Source organism: Fistularia commersonii, chromosome 13, assembly GCF_037954325.1.
Source record: "Fistularia commersonii isolate RoL2024-O1a breed Wild chromosome 13, RoL_Fcom_v1.0, whole genome shotgun sequence".
NCBI classification, from domain to species: domain Eukaryota; kingdom Metazoa; phylum Chordata; class Actinopteri; order Syngnathiformes; family Fistulariidae; genus Fistularia; species Fistularia commersonii.
In genome coordinates this window covers 1166791-1186459 of record NC_141296.1, presented here as the reverse complement: position 1 = coordinate 1186459, position 19669 = coordinate 1166791, and the positions used below count along the sequence as shown (strand labels likewise).

General features: G+C 42.3%; 1 protein-coding gene across 2 annotated transcripts; it reads right to left on the bottom strand.

The window, feature by feature from the left end:
- Window positions 1-609: 609 nt before the first annotated feature.
- Window positions 610-19322, bottom strand: sil1 (SIL1 nucleotide exchange factor). 2 transcript variants are annotated; one of them, XM_086158636.1, is made up of 13 exons: window positions 19213-19322; window positions 7684-7784; window positions 6300-6435; window positions 6014-6119; window positions 5800-5902; window positions 5599-5667; window positions 4389-4484; window positions 4187-4308; window positions 3528-3624; window positions 3294-3458; window positions 3032-3196; window positions 1088-1323; window positions 610-994 (listed from the first exon to the last, which is right to left on the bottom strand). In XM_086158636.1, exons 2-12 carry the CDS (start codon window positions 7780-7782, stop codon window positions 1129-1131), a joined length of 1353 nt encoding a protein of 450 aa, XP_086014762.1. In that variant the 5' UTR covers window positions 7783-7784; window positions 19213-19322; the 3' UTR covers window positions 610-994; window positions 1088-1128. The 2 variants fall into 2 exon arrangements, with proteins under 2 accessions (XP_086014762.1, XP_086014763.1); XM_086158637.1 differs by having other exon boundaries at window positions 5800-5872.
- Between the last annotated feature and the right edge of the window lie 347 nt (window positions 19323-19669).

The window sequence follows — 19669 nt, the reverse complement described above, 5'->3', positions numbered from 1 at the left end:
AAGTTACAAAAATGCTTGGTTAGGTTGTATTAAAAGCGCAGTTCGGCTGCTTTCTTTATCAAACCGCCCGGTTCTTGTCAGATTCCAGGTTCTCTGAAAATGATGAAAAAACTTCAAAAGCGCTCAACAAACAGCTTCTCTGGCAGAAACACAATTGCGATGCATTGAACCAACAAATGTGGAATCCGATTGCTTTTGTTTCCTTCCTCTCGTTCGCCGCCTCTTTATCTCCGGCTCGGCTCTCGTTGCAGCTCCTCGGCTGAAAGTCTGCTTGAAAACCTCAAACCTTAAGCCCACTTGGACCACTTTCACTATTTCACTATGAACTACCAACACAAAGGCCGTTTGAGGTCGTCACCCATCGGTTAATGGGAATTTAAGAATCGGTAAACAATTCCTGAAACTTGAGTTTCCGTCTTCTCCTTCCAATCTGGTCTCTGAAAATGATGCGACATGATTGTTGAATATGATTAATTCAATATCAGGGTTTCCGCTCCAGTCTGGATAGCAGGAGAACATCAGGACACAGGTTTTGGCGAAATCACCAAACTACCTTAAAAAATATAAAGCCACATCTTTTGATGAAATGCAAATGATAGTAGACTTTCATAGAGGCAAAAATATAATTTATTAACCTTTCTGATCAATGAAAGACGGATAAAACCGACGCCCTGTCGCTCTCCACAACTGAAATTGTCAAATTTCTTGTGGATTTTTGTGCAATAACTGCAGCCTGGTTTTCTTTAAAATGGAAGAACACAACTTTTTTTTTTAAACCCCTTGCAGCCAAATATCGTGACGACGTGTTATTTTAATCAATGTATTTCAGGTTCTCACACTCTAAGCCCAGTTCAGAAAGTTTACGATAGATGAAAAGTCCGACAAACACGTACGCGCAGAGATACCACGACGTACGAGCACTTCATTATCCCGTCTCGGCGGCGTCTCGGCGGCCCGCCGGGCCTTTTCACATAAAGTTATCCAGACGTGGGACCTGCAGCAAGAAGAGGCGACCAGAAGGGAGGCTGGTTGTCAAGCACTGTCAGCTTCCATCCCATTGACTCTTGTTTACCCGACGAGAGCTTACGTTCGTCCGGATGCTCGGTGAAGCCACGGGATCCGACAAACTCATTTTAGTTTGTCCTGCAGTTCATCGATGAGCTCCAGAAGCTCTGCAAAGTAGATGTTCTCTCCTGGAATCTTCTCGGAGTTCACCATTTCTTGGTACTCGTCTCTCAGAGCAATCAGAGAGCCCAGCAGAGAGCTGTTGAAAACGTACTGATCTAAACAGATCGGCGACATTGCCAACAAAGCTTGCAAGGCCTGCGAAGAAAAAAAAAAAAAAAAAAAAAAAGGAAAACAAATAACTTCAGCGTATTACATTCATCTACAAATATCCTCAGCGGTAATTGTTGGCATGCTAAGTGACAAATGTCTGGTCATTATTACCTGCTGGGTGAAGTGTAATTAAAAACCTGTTGACGATATCAGTTACTTGAGTGATAAAGTGTGAGAGTGTGTAACCGAGAGCGCAGTGCCCCCTGCTGGAAGCTGGGATTCTGACATTTACCCGCCTCTGCACTTCATACACATGAATAAAAACATGCAACGCATACTTTAGGTTCCTCTTGAGGATGAGCACAAGTTGAAGGTGCTCATCTGAGCGTGGGGAAGTTTGATCCCAGTAGCCAAAGGAACGCTAATATCACATTGTCTCCACATGCAGAGCTGCTCTTGTCTGCAAACACCCGGCCGAGTCCAGTGAGGTCCGGTGTCTGCGTCCCGCTTTCCGATTCACAGTTTATATTTGGAAAAATCAAGGATGCTACCAAGATGGAGGATTATCCCACTGGACACGTCTCGCTTAAAAATACTCATGTCGACGACAGAACGGTCGCGTTCGACACGAACGGCACATCTTTTCAAATGAATAAACAAATGATAGGTGAATGAAAAGCTAGAGAAGTATGTTAGACTGGTGCAGGACATGTATGCTCGCTGTGAGACACTGGTACGGTGTGCTGTAGGGGTAACAGAGAAGTTCAAGGTGGAGGTGGGACTCCATCAGGGATCAGCTCTGAGACCCTTCTTGTTCGCAATGGCGATGGACAGGCTGACAGATGAGGTTAGACAGGAATCCCCGTGGACCATGATGTTTGCAGATGACATTATGATCTGTAGTGAAAGCAGACAACAGGTAGAGGAAAATCTAGAGAGATGGAGATATGCTCTGGAAAGGAGAGGAATGAAAGTTAGTCTCAGCAAGACAGAATATAGGTGTGTGAAAGACAAGAACCCGGATGGAAAAGTGAGGCTACAGGGAGTGGAGATCAAGAAGTTGGAGGATTTCAGGTACTGAAACAGTCCAAGTCCAGTCCAGTCTCAACAATCCAGAGAGAGTGAGGAAAAAAGGTGAAGAGACGGGTCCAAGCAGGTTGGAATGGGTGGAGAAAAGTGTCAGGGGCACCAAGAGATGGAAGAACATCAGCCAGAATGAAAGGAAAGGTGGAGGAGACACTGGTGAGACCAGAGATGATGTTTGGACTAGAAACTGTTACAATGACCAAAAGACAGCAGGCAGAACTAGAGGTTGCAGAGATGAAGATGTTGAGGTTCTCTTTGGGAGTGACCAGGATGGAGAGGATCAGGAATGAGTCTATCAGAGGAACGGCACATGTTAGATGTTTTGGAGAGAAGGTCAGAGAAGCCAGACGGAGATGGTTGGGTCATGGACAGAGGAGGGATAGAGAATATATTGGTAGACGGATACTGGAATTGGAGCTGCCAGGCAGGAGGTCTGGAGGAAGACCAAAGAGAAGATTTATGGACGTCGTGAGAGAAGATATGAAGGTAGTTGGTGCGAGAGAGGAGGATCCAGAGAATAGGGTTAGATGGAGAAAGTGGACTGGCTGTGGCGACACCTGAAGGGAAAAGCCGAAAGAAGAAGAAGAAGATGAATGAAAAGCTACAACTTCTTTTCGTCGCCAGAAAATCAAGCCCGAACCGCTCGCTTTGCAGAGCCGAAAACCACCTTCTCTCTGTGGTCGTGCTCGGTAGATTCCAGCAGCTGCGGCAGCAAACGACACCAGGAGGTTTCCAGCAGCCGTCCCTGCAGGGACACCATGGAATACTGCTGCACGCGTTCCCGGTGAGAAGAATCCATCTCCGAGCCCGGATCGGCTCGAGCGGCCAGCTCCTGGGCGAGCAGAGCCAACCACCGTTAGGACGTTCTCCTCTTAAAAACCGCCGGCTCGCAAATTCAAGTGGGGTTTGTTTTCCCCGGCTGGGCTTACCTTCTCAGAGATCATGTCATATAACAGGGTGGCGATGCGTGACCGCAGCGGGCCCTTGCTATCTTCTCTGAACACCTGGGATAAGACCTGCAGGCCGCCGTGCGACAGGAACTGTTGCTGCGCGTAGGGGAAGTGACGCAGGAGGGAAGCCACTGCAAAGAGAACCTGACGGGCCAGTCGTGGTCAAAAATCATCCCCGGCGCCGGACGGAAAACGGTCGGGTTGAGGGCGCACCTTCTTCTTGACACTGTATGGATGTTGGGTGGCCAGGATGGTCAACAAAGGTTGCAGGGCGCCGCTCTGCAGCGCGTTCACCTGAACTACCGGGTTGCTGCAGGACACGATACAAATCTCAATTGCTGTTCACATCGGAGTTTAAAGAGGACGTGTTAAATGGGACTAGAAGGAAAAGATCAGGAATAAAAGGTTCGAGATCCAGTTATTCTTTAAACTTCTCTTTACATTAAAACCCCCCATGGAGTGCTGCGATCACAACCTTCTACACGCTGACGACAAGAAGAAAGCGGCATGGTTTGTGTGAAAACGTCCGAAAATCATAAATCCGCACTCGATCAAGAAAGGTTTAATGACTTTGTGAAACCAGAACATACCATCACGTCATTTATGAACAACTGATGATCATTGTGATTTTCTGCGACTTTGCATCAAATGCTCTACAAAGCGCTGACAACCTTGTTTTGGATGAGCAACATTTAGAGCGAGCAGCTTTTCTCTGCTAAACGCTCTCAAGATAACAAAAAAAATACACCCCTTCCCCGAGCTTCCTGCCATTTTTGAATCCTCTCTCTCAGAAGAATGAAGTTCTATATAACTGAGGTGACATTATCACAGTGTGAGGGAGCAAAATATGAAGGCGAGCGGTGAGTTTGTACCTGGACAAAGCAGATCCCAGCACGAAGGCCGAGTTTTCCCTTAATCTAAAATCAGAGCTGTTCAGACCTGCAAGAATGAATTGTAGACCTTCCATTGTGCACAGGGTCTGAGCGTTATCCACCTAGCAGACACACACAGTTACAAATACGACTCTTGATTAAAAGAAAAAAAAAAAAAAATCCATATGCCCGGCTTAAATACCTGATGTACCAGATATTCCAGCTCCAAAAGGACACTCAGCTTCTCCTCTGTGGGCGAGTTAGTGCTGTTTAACTGACCCAACAGACGCTTTATTATCTGCAAAACAGGAGGAAACCAGTCCTGTAAGTGAACCAAGCACAACACATTTGGCCGGGAAAAGATCGAATTATTTCCTCCGGGGCAGGGGTGCAAACTCGTTTTGGTCCGGGGGAAACTTAATTTGATGTCAGGGGGACGGACCAGTAAAAGTACAACATTTTTCCTTTGTTTTAGTGTAAAGGAGGTAAACCGGTTAATAATAAAAATCTTTATATGTCATGAACTGTTCCTCTAAAAATTAATTATTATTATTATTATTATTAAAATTAATATTAAAAAAGAATTGATGAAATCTCAAGATTACAACCTAAAAATATTGTTGAGTTAAAAGAGAAAATCTTGTTACTGTGGGGAAATTTGCCACTAGAATTTATTAGAAAATTGACTGGTATAAGAGGAGGTGTAATGTTTACAAGGCTATTCTGGTTATTAAATCCATCCTTTTGATTTGTCTGTTTTTTTTGTTTGTTTGTTTTTTTATTTATAGAAATAAGAAAATAAAAAAAAATCGTTTTAACAATCTCAGTAGACGTTTTTTTTCATCAAAAAAATCATTTTGTTTTCAAATTTTGAAGCAAAAAATACATCGCAAAGTTACTTTTACATTTTTTCCTTGCCCGTTTTCTTTTTTTTATTTTTTTAAACCCACTGTATAAAACCCCCGGATGCACGTGAGGAAAGACGCCCAGACGCTCGGACACAAATATTTGATTTCAGGCAGAGGCGCCACAAAATATTGTTCGGATGGCGGCGCGTCTGACATCCCTGCTCTGGGACAAACATGACGCCGTCTCACTGGGTTTTTCACAAGAACGTCGTCAAGCTGAGCCACAGCCGTCGTTACAAGGATCGAAAACCTCTTGTTCAATGTAGACTTCGTTAATTACCTCCCGTATCAAGTATGTTCATTCTGCCCGCAATCGTATTGGCTTCATACGTGAATATGAACACGTGCAATCGTGACTCTGAGATTCTTATGGTTTGGAATCTTTCCACAAAATCAAAGATTTATACTCCTCGTGATGAAATGCATTTTAGAAAAAGATTAAAAGGTCAAAATCAAGGTTTTCCTCCTGACCAACAACGACAAGATAAAGTCTGGATGACGTGCCTGAGTATCAGTTTCCACGAGCAGGTCCAGCTGAGCCATGTCTTTTTTCAGCTCCTCCAGAGGACGAAACTTACAGGACACGCACACAAAAAAACAAAAAAGAAGGAGACGACACATTAATATCACAGCGGTGATGAAAAAGCAACTTTATCATGGATTTAAAACCAATATTGTTTTCACATTGTCTGCACGCGCGCTTACAGCCTGTGTGGTTTCAGCGTCCGGGTCCAAGTCCGCCTTAATCTTCTTTATGGCCCGCTTGAGCTCGTCATGGCTGAAAAGGGATTGGGCATCTTCATTCTCTCTGCAACACACGGACTTACTGTCGCGTCAACACACACTTTTCTATTCACCGCGTACAGAAAAAGAACATATGCATGAGAAAAAGAGCAAGAGACGAGATGAGTTTCCATACCTGTGTTCCTTTGTCCAATATTTGAGATGTTCCTCTCCCAGTCTGACCTCCTTCTGTCCCGTCTGAAGATTCATCCTCACGTGGGAACCGGCCGGCACCGCTTGGCCTGGAGGGAAAGGTTTCGTCACCAAATACTGCACCCGCCCCGCCTGGGACTGTAATTTGTGTTAAATGTCACTTAGCGAATGTCATTTTTCCCTCGATAATAGAATAAAAAACACTAGTTAGAGGATGAATAGTCTCATTCCATGCTAACAGCACGAATAGCGATATCTGTGACTCCCACCCGGTTTGAGTGTTTTCCACGCGGCAGTCGGCTGCACCGCCTCCAAACGCTCATCATCTTCATCAATCGCATCCTGGACGTGCTCATCACCATCTGCGGTTCCGGCGCTCTCCGTTATCATTAATCCAGACTGTGGCTGCGCAGAACCAACGACAAAAAAATACACCGATCTTGACAAAAGCTTACATTTTGAACAAAGAAATTGCTGTGCGCATCTGGTGAGGACGGATGTAAACACAGGATCTTAGATCAGGGGTCGGGAAGCCTCTTCCATCTTTACACTGCGGCTCTGAGCGGCTTGGGAAAATAAATTATAAATATTTAATTGAAGTATATTCAATTGAAGTATTTTTCATTTGTGTTAATTCCTTTTTTGAACTATTAGCTCTAAGTTGGAAGATTATTGTGATCTTGAAATATTGAATAAAATTATATTTATTATTTTTCGCCGCTCAAAATAATGTCATACTCACGGAAGTCCCGATTTGCAGATGCTGTGCGCAGAAGTTCAGGAGCAGAAGTCCCATAAACCAGGTAAAAGAAATATTTTGCAAATATTTATTTTTTATTGTTTACTGACACAGTGATTTTTTTTTCCCGATTTCTTTTTAAAATTCAGGTCAAGGCTCCGCTACACGCTCTGAAAGCCCAAAGCTCAAAATGAGTTCATTACATTAATAAAATTTAATTTTTTTCCGTCATACTTTGTGAATTTCAGAAGCAACACACCACACACTTGTTTATACAAAGTGTAAAGGTAATAAAAAGCAAAATATACAGTGGTACCTTTATTTTAGACGTCAAAAAGTAATTGCGGCTCCCAGCGTTTTGTTTTCTGAGGAAACCGGGTCCAAAACGCTCTTTGGTTGTTACGGGTTGCCGACCCCTGTCTTAGATTGACGCGCTACGAGACGTCTGTGATTTTAGACAGCAGAAGCACAAGACGCATATCTTATTTTATTTCAAACATTGTAAGGTTGACGGACGAAAGAAAGGAGTTAAAAATTGGGACCCAAATGTTTCTTGAAAGGCACTTGATGGAATTCCAGTAGTATAAGGGTTTCCCTTTCAACTGGTCAAGAGCTCTTCTTTTTACTCTCCTGCTACAGCGTGAAGACGGTTTAAATGAAACTTTTCACATCTGCATCATTTATCATCTGACCTCCTTCACAAATCAAGTTCAGGTCCAGTTTGGTTTTAACCACCTCCTCAAAAGATGCACCACCAAACACTTTAAAAACAGGTCACAAAACAGGTCACAAAGTAACTTTCGAAATAATAGTTGTATTTTTCTCTTTTTTCATGCAACGCTGAGTTTTCTTGGTTTGTTTTTTTTCCTCTTTTTTTTTTCTCTCGTCTGACGGAGGCAAGAGGACGGACTCACCTTTTGGCTGAGAATGCAAGCTATGTAGCAGCACTGCATTATCACAAGGACGGCCGTGGGATAACTGCCTTTTGCATTGGTGGATTTCCTTTCCATCATCACTGAAACACAGCATTCTGAGTGTTATTACTTGCTGAGCCGCTGAGACGGGAATCCAACCTGAAGGCTGAACGGGACAAAAGTCAATCCAAACACCAGTCAATCGATGCTCTTCCTGGTCAAATGTACACAATGACAGCAGCAAAGTTATTCAAAGCCTTCATTTCAACTTCTGGACAACATACTTGACCTCCATGACATGCAACAGTAGATAGTACATGGACGGCTACCGTTTTTGTATTTGTTGGATTTCTCTGTACATGGCAACATTGAAGTTAGATTCTGCACATTTGTCATTGATTTCCGCTGTTTTGCAGATGATCTGCAGCTCCTCGTACCGTTGGTCATAGATGAACTGGATGCACATAAACATGGTGCCTGTCTAGCAACATTTAAGAGCTGGTTCTCAGCAAATCTTTTGCTTCTGAACTTTGAAAAAGACAGAAATAATAATGATTGGACCAGCGAGGGGGAGTCTTTTTTTTTTTAAATTGTCCCTGAACCTTGGTGGGTTCTTTGACGGGATGTTGTCTTTCGACCTTCACATTAGAGGTCATTAGTCACCTTCAACCGCCCTGGGAAAAAAAAAACAAAAAAAAAAACAGATCTGCCCATCAGTAAAGGAAGCGCAGATCTTAATGCATGGATTTATGACATTGTGATTGGCCCGGAGGGGCCTGTGATCAGATCAGATCAGTCAGTTGATACAGATACACTCTTGGATCATCCAGGAGGGCATCTGTGCACCTTCCCTTTTTTAGTGTTTTGCATCCCTGCCTCCCTTATCCAGCACACCCTGGAGGAACGCCATCGATACGTCTTTGTCGTGTTTATTCAAACCTGAAAGTTTTCCCAAACTTTTAGTTGGAGGAGAGGCTCAGGAGATGCCAACAGGTAAAAGAAGCTGACATACTCATTATGCAGGGACTGCGCCGCCTTTCCTTCAATACATCTAGCAAATGTTCGCTCCCTTCCCAAGACGGATGATCTGATGCTTCTTAACAGAACAAATTCAAGACTTTAACAGATCTGCCGCCTTCAGCTTCATGGAGTCACGGCTCTGTGATCCCGGCATCCCTGACAGCGCAATTCATCTGCCGGGCTTTGTTGGCGACCACAAGACGCAGCTGACAGGGAGGCGGAGGGGAGGCCGCATCTGTTTTTACATGAACAAGGTTGGTGCGCAGTTGTCAAAGCGCTGAAGTAATCCTGGTTTTCCTGGATGGTGTTTACATCCCGGCTCAGGTACGAGTTAGTGAAGCTTTACGACAACGGTCTGACCGGACAAGTGACTCGGAGCAGTTACATCCAGTCCTCCTGCTTATTATTCTCCAGGACCTCAACAGACCAAAGGTCAGCCCCAAACTTTCCAAGTACAGACAGTTTGATAAGTGTCCAATCAGAACAATGCCACAACACTTCTTCTTCTTCTTCTTCTTCTTCTTCTTCTTCTTCTTCTTCTTCTTCTTCTTCTTCTTCTTCTTCTTCTTCTTCTTCTTCTTCTTCTTCTTCTTCTTCTTCTTCTTCTTCTTCTTCTTCTTCTTCTTCTTCTTCTTCTTCTTCTTCTTCTTCTTCTTCTTCTTCTTCTTAACTACCTTCATATCCTCTCTCACTACGTCCATAAATCTTCTCTTTGCTTTGCCATCGTCTCCCAGGACCTCATGACGTCTATTAGATGGTGTGAAAAAGCCCCAACAGATGATGATGTACTTTCTGCACCATCTCAGAAAGTTCAACCTGCCTGAGGAACTGGTTCAGTTTTACATCGCAGTCATCCTGTCTGTTATCTGCACCTTCATAATCATCAGATTGGAAAGTACAATAAGGAAAGCGCAAATAAGCATAGGTGCCAAACTGCTCCTTTTTCAGAACCACTCTTTATTCTTTACACTTCCATGGAATCCTCCCTGCACATGGATGTATCAAGGCCACTGCAGGTGTTAATAGACAAAAACCAAATGGTCTGGAATGTTGCGGAGACAGAGACACACCAGGTGGAAAAATACTGGCATAGAAAGGCAGGGACTTAAAGCATAAAACTGTCGAACGAGCTCTGCAAAGCTAGTTTGAGACATCCTGTTGTTTTGGTACTCAGTGCGACTCCTTGCAAGTAAAGTCCATTTGGGAACCATTCTCCAGCCTCTGGTCTCTTATCTCACAAACATCCAACATCCCCAAAGCACCTTACATACTCCATGATCCTTGCCATGATCAGGGTGTACAGATGTTGAGGAGTCCTCACCTAAAGGGGCTCTTCATAAACTGCAGACCACCCTGAAGGACTGAGGAAGCCTCTCGGACGAGGGGTGAAATGCCTTCAGTGCAATTGCTAGGAGAAGAAGATGTTGACAAGAATCCACCATGACCTGGATGACTGAGAACCAAGGGGATTTTAATGTGACCCTCACACACAACATGGCAAGTGTCCCAACGGGGACACCACTATTGTGGACCACTGCTGCACAGCTAAGAAAGACACTTGCCAAGCTGTCCCCTGTATAGTTTAATGTCTTTTCACTGTCTACTTTATCTCAGCACCACATACAGGAAGAAATTAAGAACCTCTAAGCCTGTGGTGGAGTCAGCGAAGAAGTGGACAACGGAGTCAAAGCTGGACTTACTGCTTTGGCCTTCGAAGCTGCAACCACAGACCTAAACCAACTCACTGACACTTTGCCATCATGCATCAGTTTTTGTGAGGACACGTGAGCGCAGACCAAGTCCTTCTGCACAGACAACAACGATAAACCGTGGTTTACTACCAATCTCAGGAACTCCTCCTTCAAGATAACTCCCACTCCATGTCTCTTCCTGTCAGTACCATGATAGCACAACTTAAAGCTGCTCCTCAGCTTCTGGCCTTACTACCTTTCCACCTGCTCTCCTGGACGCACAGTATCTCCACCTTCCTTCTCTGCATCATGTCCACCAACTCTACCTTTTCCTGTCATCGTCCTGATATCCAAAGTCCCTCCTCTCAGCCCGGGACTCTTGCCTTTCCTTCTATCTCTGCTTCCAATCACACCTTCCTCCTCTCCTTCTTTCACCTACAGTAGCCTAATTTCCACTGGTTCCCTGTAGGTTATCAGCACCAATGGCGGTCGATTTTAACCCGAGCCTCCACTGATCTGGTACGAGATTCTAAGGTTTGATTCACATTATTGGTTCTGGCACCACTTTTTCACCAGTTTTTGATGCAGCCCTCTGCATTAATCCAGGATTTGAACCGGCTCTGGGAGACACTGGCCTGCGCTGCCCTGAGGCTGCATTAAAGGTTTAAGTCTGAATGTGCTCAAGAAGATCCTTTTTGTAATTATGAAGATTTTTGTAATCGTATAATCTAGACAGCTCATCAAATTGCAATTTTCATCTTTCTGCTGGAAATAATGTAAGTATCTTGGGGATCCTAGCTGATAAGTAGCTCTGCACTTTCAGTCTTTAGTTTATCTTTTGATTTTGGGATGAAAATGACAAGACCCTGTAATCCTTGCAATAATGTGGACACAAAAAATCTTGATAAAATTCACTTCAAGCCTCTCATTCCTTGGGGAATAATTAATAGAGCCGAAACAGTTTAGGACTCTGGAGAACTGATTTTAAAGTGGCAAAATCTCTTTAATAGCCATGAACTTTCTTTTATACTTAATAGCACCTAATTTCTGGTAGAAATGACCATTTATTGTACTGTGTTGTTTCATGTAAGTAAGCGGTATAAATCTCATCGCTAAATAAGAATTTAGTTTTTTTTTTATTCCAAATGGAATTAATGAATTTCGTTCAATCTGCGATCCAGAGATGATCACTCGTCCTTATCATGAACTCATTTACTTCCATATTATTATTAATCATTAATTTCCCTTTTTTCCATTGACTTTGGCAATCCTTTTCCCGCAATTGATAAGTCTAACTTTTGAATTTAATTTATTTTATAAATATTCCATTAGTTGCCCTTTTTTTTTCCTGAACATGTTTGCTTGTCGCAATTACAATTCCGATATTTCCCTAGAATTATTGCTTTGCTGGAGCATGAATTTGAATATGGCAATGGTTTCCCTTGCTTGGGTAGCATAAAGGATGTCATACGTTTCCTTTGCGAATGTTTAAACAATGAGCTACGATATTCTCTCTGCTTTTTAATTAATCTGGTGAAATGTCAGTGAAAAACAACCCTTTGTTCCCTAATGACCTGCACATTTCAAGTCAACAATTATCTTCACCAAGAATTGCACTTTACTTCAATTTTCTTCCACATGACTTTCTATCTGAACACGCACGTCACTTCATTTTCCATGGTCGCTAAAACAACAGCCAACTTTTAAGAACCTGTAGATACACGTAGCACCTACAAGGAAACATGTAGGTGCTATGCTGATTTTAGCCGGTTTTCAGCACTTAATCTACCACAACAATGCTCGATCACATCTTATTTATACCTCCTACGATATGGAGAAACATCATTTTGCAGGCTGGATAGAAAAGAAATAAAATGTATGAATGGATAAAAGCTTTACAGGATCAGTCAGAGTTTACCTCGACTCATTAAGTCATGGATTATAGTTACTTGCAATTTGATATTTTTTGATTTCATTGTTACTATAAATTAGTAGGAAGAAGTAATTCTGCAGGTTACGTTTAATGGTGTGTGTCATAGCAACTTTGTGGGTCGGAAGACCAAAAAACACACTCAGCAATCAGTAAAATAGTTTGCTTAAACATAATATAGGAATTATGTAACCACAGAGGTATTGTCTGAGAGCCGTGATCTATTCAAAGCCTTATTGGTGGAATAAATATTGCAGTTAAATGTCTTTCGCTTTATCAAATTATACAGAATTATTTAAAAAGAGAAAAGGTACTTTCAGATGGAGGATGACAAGAAAGTGAAGTGAGACAGGGCAAAACCAAAGAAGTGTAACTTCCGATTCTACGATACACACACATGTGCAGTGCGGCAAAAAAAGGATTTAGGATTGTTTTTTTTTAATTATTTGCAAATTATAGTAGAAAATAAGTATCTGGTCAACAAGAAAAGTTCATCTCAATACTTTGTTATATTTGAGATCTGGAGAGCGGCAAGGCCACTCCGGGACCTCGACATGCTTCTTACGAAGCCACTCCTTCGGTTTGTTTGGGATCATTGTCGTGCTGAAAGACCACGATTCATCTTCGGTGCCCTTTGCTGATGGAGGGAGGTTTTCACTCAGAATCTAACGATACAAGGTTCATTCTTTCCTTTCCGCGGCTCAGTCGTACCGGTCCCTTTGTGGAAAAACAGCCCAAAAGCAAGATGTTTCCACCGCCGTGCTTCACAGTAGCTACAGGGTTATCCAGAGGCAATTCAGCATTCTTGCTCTTCAGGACATGACAAGTTGAGTTTGTACCAGAAGGTTCTATTTTGGTTTCATCTAACCATAGGACGTTCTCTCAGATCTTCTGGATCATCCAGATGCTCTCAAGCAAGCTTCAGACGGGCCTGGACATGTACTGTCTTAAACAGGAGGACACGTCTGGCACTGCAGCGTTTGAGTCCCTGGTAGCGTAGTGTGTTCAGATAGTAGCCTTTGTTACTTTGGTTTACGCTCGCTGCAGCTCAAAACTACGTCACCACGTGTGCTTCCGGGATTTTTGCTCACGGTTCTTGTGACCTTTTGACCCCTTGGGGTGAGATCTTGCGTGGAGCCCCAGATGGAGGGAGATTACCGGTCTTTCGTCGTCTAATAATTGCTCCCACAGTTGATGTATTCACACGAGCTGCTCACCTACTGCAGATTCAGTCTTCCCAGCCTGGTGCAGGTCTACAGTTTTTCTCTTTGGTCTCAGCCATAGATTGGACAGTGACTGTTTGAGGTTGTGAACAGGCTTCTTTTATTCTGATAACCAGTTCAAACAGGTGCCATTAATACGGGTAACGTGTGGAGGACAAAACACAAGTTACAGGTCTGTGAGACACAGGAATCTTGCTTGTTTGTAGGTGACCAAATACTTATTTTCCACCATATTTCTAAAAAAATAAGAATAAAAAGGAATAAGTAAATTCTTTAAAAATCAGGTAATCTGATTTTCTAGATTTTTTTTTTTTACCCTCACATTCTGTCTATGATGAAAATGCCAGGCCTCTCTCATCTTTTTAAGTGGGAGAACTTGAACAATTGCTGGCTGACTAAATACTTTTTTGCCCCACTGGACATATTATATATATGAACATAATCTAACTACAGACTTTATGATTCATTTCATCGCATTCTAATAGAATTGCCTGATTCAATATTTGACGCGAGGAAAAAGCAATTTCAGTTTAATGAATGAATGAATATACATGACCATAAACTACAGATCCTTTTTTTATTTTCCCATTAGTCTGTTTACCTGCTAACTGATCGCTGATACTTGCTAGCATGGCTCTCCTTAACGCTGTCCTGCAGCTAATGAAAAACTAATGAGCAAAAATTAAAAAATGAAAAAAACAATCTAGAAATTCAGATGAATGGACTGCTTTAAAGCAATTTCAATGAATAACAGATGTCATTAATATTTTTTCCATCAACTCTGTATCTACTATCAGCAAGATTTTTTTCTGACAACAATATCACTTTATCTAATAATATTATACAACTAGCTTTCGACATAAGAAATAACACAGAACTTGGGAGTTTCACAGCCAATGAGTTCTCGCGAGCCATCCAGAAAAAAGATGTATTTGGTATAGATAAGAAGCTACTTAAACATTAATCACCCAAGAATCCCAAATTCTCAACCATTCAATCTCTCAAGCAGTATGTTTACAAGTCAGCAGCTATTATCCCAATCTCTAGAAAATAGAAATCCCAAATCAATTTGCAGTTACAGACCTATCAGTATCCTACTGACAGTGTTTAAAACTGCAAAAAAACTCAAAACTCAATCAATAATTTAACATCTGTACGTAGCTTCACCCGATATATTTAGCTTCAGGACTAAACACTGCACAGAATCTTCCAACTGCCTCTTCAAAAGGAAAATGGAAGAAAAAATACTGGATAAAAGTGGTGTAGTTGGTGCTGTTTTCCTCAAATTTAAGCTGGCTTTTGATACAGTAAACAACAAGTACTATTATCCAGACTAAGTGTATTTTCATCAGGTGCCACAAAATGGATAGAATCTTATCTATTTGATGGATCCGAGTCAGTCAGAATCAATAATTACCATTTACCTCCCCTTCATCTGCCCACAGGTGTCCCACAAGGGTCCATCATGGCACCACCACTATTTCCCCCAGATAAACAATCTTCCATCAATATAGCTATATCTACATCTATATCTGTACTAGATTCAATCGTATGCAGATGATAGAGTGATATATACACATGGTAACAATGTGGCACAAGCTTCAGAAAAAGCAGTCTACGGTCAAAGTCACCGCATCGTCGAATCAATGCTTCTTAAAATGGAATCAATCCAAAATGGAGGCCATGTCCTTCTCCAAGTCAAACAGCCCCACTGCTGAAATAAATACAAGTGGTACCAGATTGAAATATCCTTGGCATCCTCATAGACCGCAAACTAAATCTCAAGTGTTGTGCCTCAAGTACAGACTTTTAACTTATTTCTGTTACTCAACAATCTCGTGTTGAACACACAGGATCAAATCCTTAGTTTGAAGGATCGACCCCAACTCTGCAATAAACCCATAAACTTGTAACAAGAGGAGAGGCCGCCTATGACGCCATTTTGTAGTTGTTTTTATTTTTAAGGCCGTCACCATTTTTGCACTCCTAAAGTCTTCAACAATCCTTTTCTTACCGAAAACAGAATTTTCTGCAAAACTCCGACAGTGCCAAACAAAGTTTACAAAACAAATGACAGCGAGTGATAAAAATTAAATATTTTTTGCCCGTGAAACATTCCCAAACTTCAGGCTTTTTTATTGCATTAGCCTGGCTTCGGCTGCCTCCATACTGAGCCTTCTCTTTCATTTCCCGGTTCACTAGTGCACGAGTGCAATCGGCGCATCGAAGATGTGGTAAAATGAGGGGGTCTTACTACTTCAATTGGCTACGATGAAACGTCGTTGAGGGCGGCTTTGCGTGCGACGGTCACATGATTACGTCACGACCGACCGTTTGACAATGAAATTATAGTGTGTAAAACCCTGCAGTATGTAAGACTACAGTAAAAAAAATAAAAAAAAAACATTCATCTGCTGTAAATATTCAGCCATTCATTCTGTACATACTCACTGTTCAGCTACACCTCTTTTTCTACATTCAGATATCCACATATTTATTTACTTGTAAATTGCATATTCACTGCTGTGTCATTTTTTATTCTCACTTTCCACATCCAACCCACGGCTGGCATGAAAAAGTGCACTGCTATAAAACTGCACCACTACACCACCTCCAAAGTGTGCAAACCCACTGTTGTGGCAGCTCACTTTTTGCTACATATTCTACAATCAGATATCTATATATTACCTGAAAATGCATGAATTTCCCCAATGGGGATCAATTAAGTTTTATCTTATCTTATATATTTTTTCTTTTTCGACCTGCAAGGTATGCCTTGGTTTTTAGTCGGATCATATAGAGGGGATCACTTATGTGTTTCAAATGTTCCTATCTTATCATCCCGGTTAATATTAAAATGACTTATTAAAAGAATCTTTTTACTAAGGCAGCAAAGGTTATGAAGCATTTAAAGCAGGGGTCTCAGACTCCCAGACTCTCACATGCATCCGGGGGTTTTATACAGTGGGTTTTAAAAAAAAAAAAAAATTGGGCAAGGAAAGAATGAAAAAGTAACTTTGCAATGTATTATTTGCATCCAAATTTGAAAATAAAATGATTTTTTTAATGAAAAAACATCTAGTGACGTTGGTAAAACATGCTTTTCTTTTCTTATTTCTCAAAAAAACAATAGCAATTAAAAAACAGGCAAAATTAAAAAGATGGATTTAATGACCAGAATAGCCTTGTAAACATTACACCTCCTCTTATGTATGATACCAGTCCATTTTCTAATAAATTCTAATGGCAAATTTCCCCACAGCCACAAGATTTTCTCTTTTAACTCAATATTTTGAGGGCGTCATTTTGTAATTTCATCAATTCTTTTTTAGTATTAATTCGTTATGTATCTTTTAGAGGAGCAGCTCATGACATATATAGATTTTTATTATTTATCTGTTTACTTCCTTTACACTAAAACAAAGGAAAAATTTGGATTTTGTGTTACATCTAGGTAATGATTTTACTGGTCCGGCCCCCTTGGCATCAAATAATGCCGTTTGTGGCCCCCAGACCGGAATGAGTTTGATCCCCCTGATTTAAAACTTCTTCTTTTCCTTCCGAGGTCACCTCAGCAAATCAACCTTCTCCATCTCACCCTGTTCTTTGTATCCTCCTCTCTCGCACCAACTAACTTCACATACGAAGCATTAAAAGCCAGTTAGAAAAATCTATGGTGGTTCATGGTTTTCCAAAGACAAATGTAATAGTAAAGTTCATTTACAGAGAATCACTATATTTACTCCGTTATATCATCAGGCCCAATTTGAGAACATTTTAGAGCATCTTTTGCATCTCCTTTCCTTCCCCTTGAACCCACCCTTCATTAACACATCAGAGCGGCATCTGAATCGCAGCCTCCAGTGAGGAGCTTCTGTCCACCCCATGAAGTTGACAGACTGTATTGACAGCCGTCCTCAGGGTCCTTGTGCTGGAATCAAGCTTTGAATATTCAAGAGACCACCAAGAAGCCCTTTGGGTTCGTGATCAGGATCCCAAGTTCTCCTTGCTTGGGTAAGTCTCTTAAAAGTCTTACAAACTGAAAGAGATCTTTAAATGTGTCTGGATTCTAACAATTATTTTAAGAGAAGATAAACTTTATTGATCCTAACAGGAGAGATTCTTTTGCCACAGCAGCGTAACAGATTATAAGTGTCAAATAAATATAGAGAGAATTAGAAAAACAGAAAGACATCCACAAATAAATAGGCAGCAGAGAGAACAACAACAACAACAACAACAACAACATCAAGGAAGACAGAAAGGGTGGAAGTAGACGACCAAAACTGAACGGCAGCATAAACAGAGTGACAATAAGAATAAAATAAATACACAAAAATAGGCAGGAAGGAAGCGAGTGGGTTGAGACCAACAGGATGAAAAAGTTAGAGCAAGACCCCTGAAGGTGAGGTGGTGGAAGCAGCACAGATGCAGCACAGATGCAGCTCCGGACGGTCAGTTGAGTGCCGTCCTCCGGTCTGATGGACACAAAGGAGCATCTGAAGCGCTCAGTTCTGCACCAGGGTGGGATGAAACCTGGCTGGAAGAGACGCCCATCACTTTCAGCTCCTGGAGCAAAGGATTGTCCAGGATAGCTCAGAATTTGTCCTTCACGCTTCCTTCTGCCACTGACTGGAGAAGGTCCAGGTTCGGTCCCACTGCCGAGCGGGCTTTCCTCGCTATCTCACCGATACCCAAAGAGAGTGCACCGGCTACCATGGACCGGTAGAAGGTCTTGAGGAGCTCCAGACGCCAAAGGACCTCAGTCTCCTCAGGAAGAACATCCTGCGCCGTCTCTTCCTGCAGAGTGCATGTTGTGTCCGGTCCGGTTTGTTGTTAATGTGACCTCAAAGTCCTTGTAGGAGTCCACTATCTCCAGCTCCTCAGACCTCTGCGCTCCTCGCCGATGTCCAGCATCCAGCGATGGAAGAGTCATTCTGAGTTGCAGTTTATAATAAGGGGATTTTCCATACTAGGGGATTATACATTTACAATTCTAGTAACATTCACTGTGCTAGCTGTATTTTATCTCCTGGACTATCATTCATTTCTTCCAAAGTGCAGTCGTTGGTTTTTGATAAACCCGGTGCCATCCAGAAGTTCGTTCGTGCAAGAACAAGAGCAAAAAGGCGTCCGGAACAATCAGAAGGTCGACACAAACGTCGGTATCTCCCGGACGTCTGCAAAACGTTGGGTTTGAATACCCGGAGCTTGTTCTCCTCTGAGGAAAAGTCGTCTTCAGAGTTTGTCCATGTTGCGTTGCCGTATCAAGCCATTTGGCCGTGCGTGAAACTACGCACGCAGTGCATCCGAAACAAACATGCACCGACATCACCCGGAACCTCAGACAGCTGCTCCGATGGCCACAGCAGGGATTCAAACATCTGGATTCCACAACAAACGATCCAAATAAACGGTTTTCGCAGCCTCGAAGGTGACGGTCACGGGTCGGTTTGTCCCAATCACAATCGATACTGTATCGATCCTGGTCCTCACATTATTACCGTACAACTTGCTCAGCTTCGTATTGCTTGGATGCAACCGCAGCTCAAAGTATAAATGCAAACACACACTTTCACACACACAGCCGTATTGTTTTACTTCTCTATTCTAAACACAGTAAAGTTGTCAACTTGGAAGTCCATAAGAAAAGAGGGGAAATTACCTGGAGGAGCAGGTGGCGGGACTGGCGACACGCAGGGTCTCCAGGATTAAGCGACGTGTGTCCGCCTCAGGTGTCGTGCACGCCGGGTGCGCGTCGGCTCTTCTTCGCGCTGCACGGCGGCCTCTGTGGCGCCACCGCGGGGATGGAGGGAACTCAGCTGCTGCCACTTCCACTACATCACAAGTCAGAGGGGAAATGAGAGATGATGATGAGATGAGAACAACTTTATTCATCCCGAAGGAAATTGTTGTGCCAGAGTTTCAAGTAAAAACATAACAGTAATAGACAATAGTGGAAAGGAGGAAGAATAAGAAATATAATGAAATATAAATTGTCTTAGCTGTTAGCAGTAACTACAAAGATTGAAGATTCCCTGCGGCTGAAGGAAGAGGAATTAAAAAGTCTGAAAGCCTCAGGTAGGAAAGACCTCCTGTGGCGTTCAGTGGAGCTCTTTGGT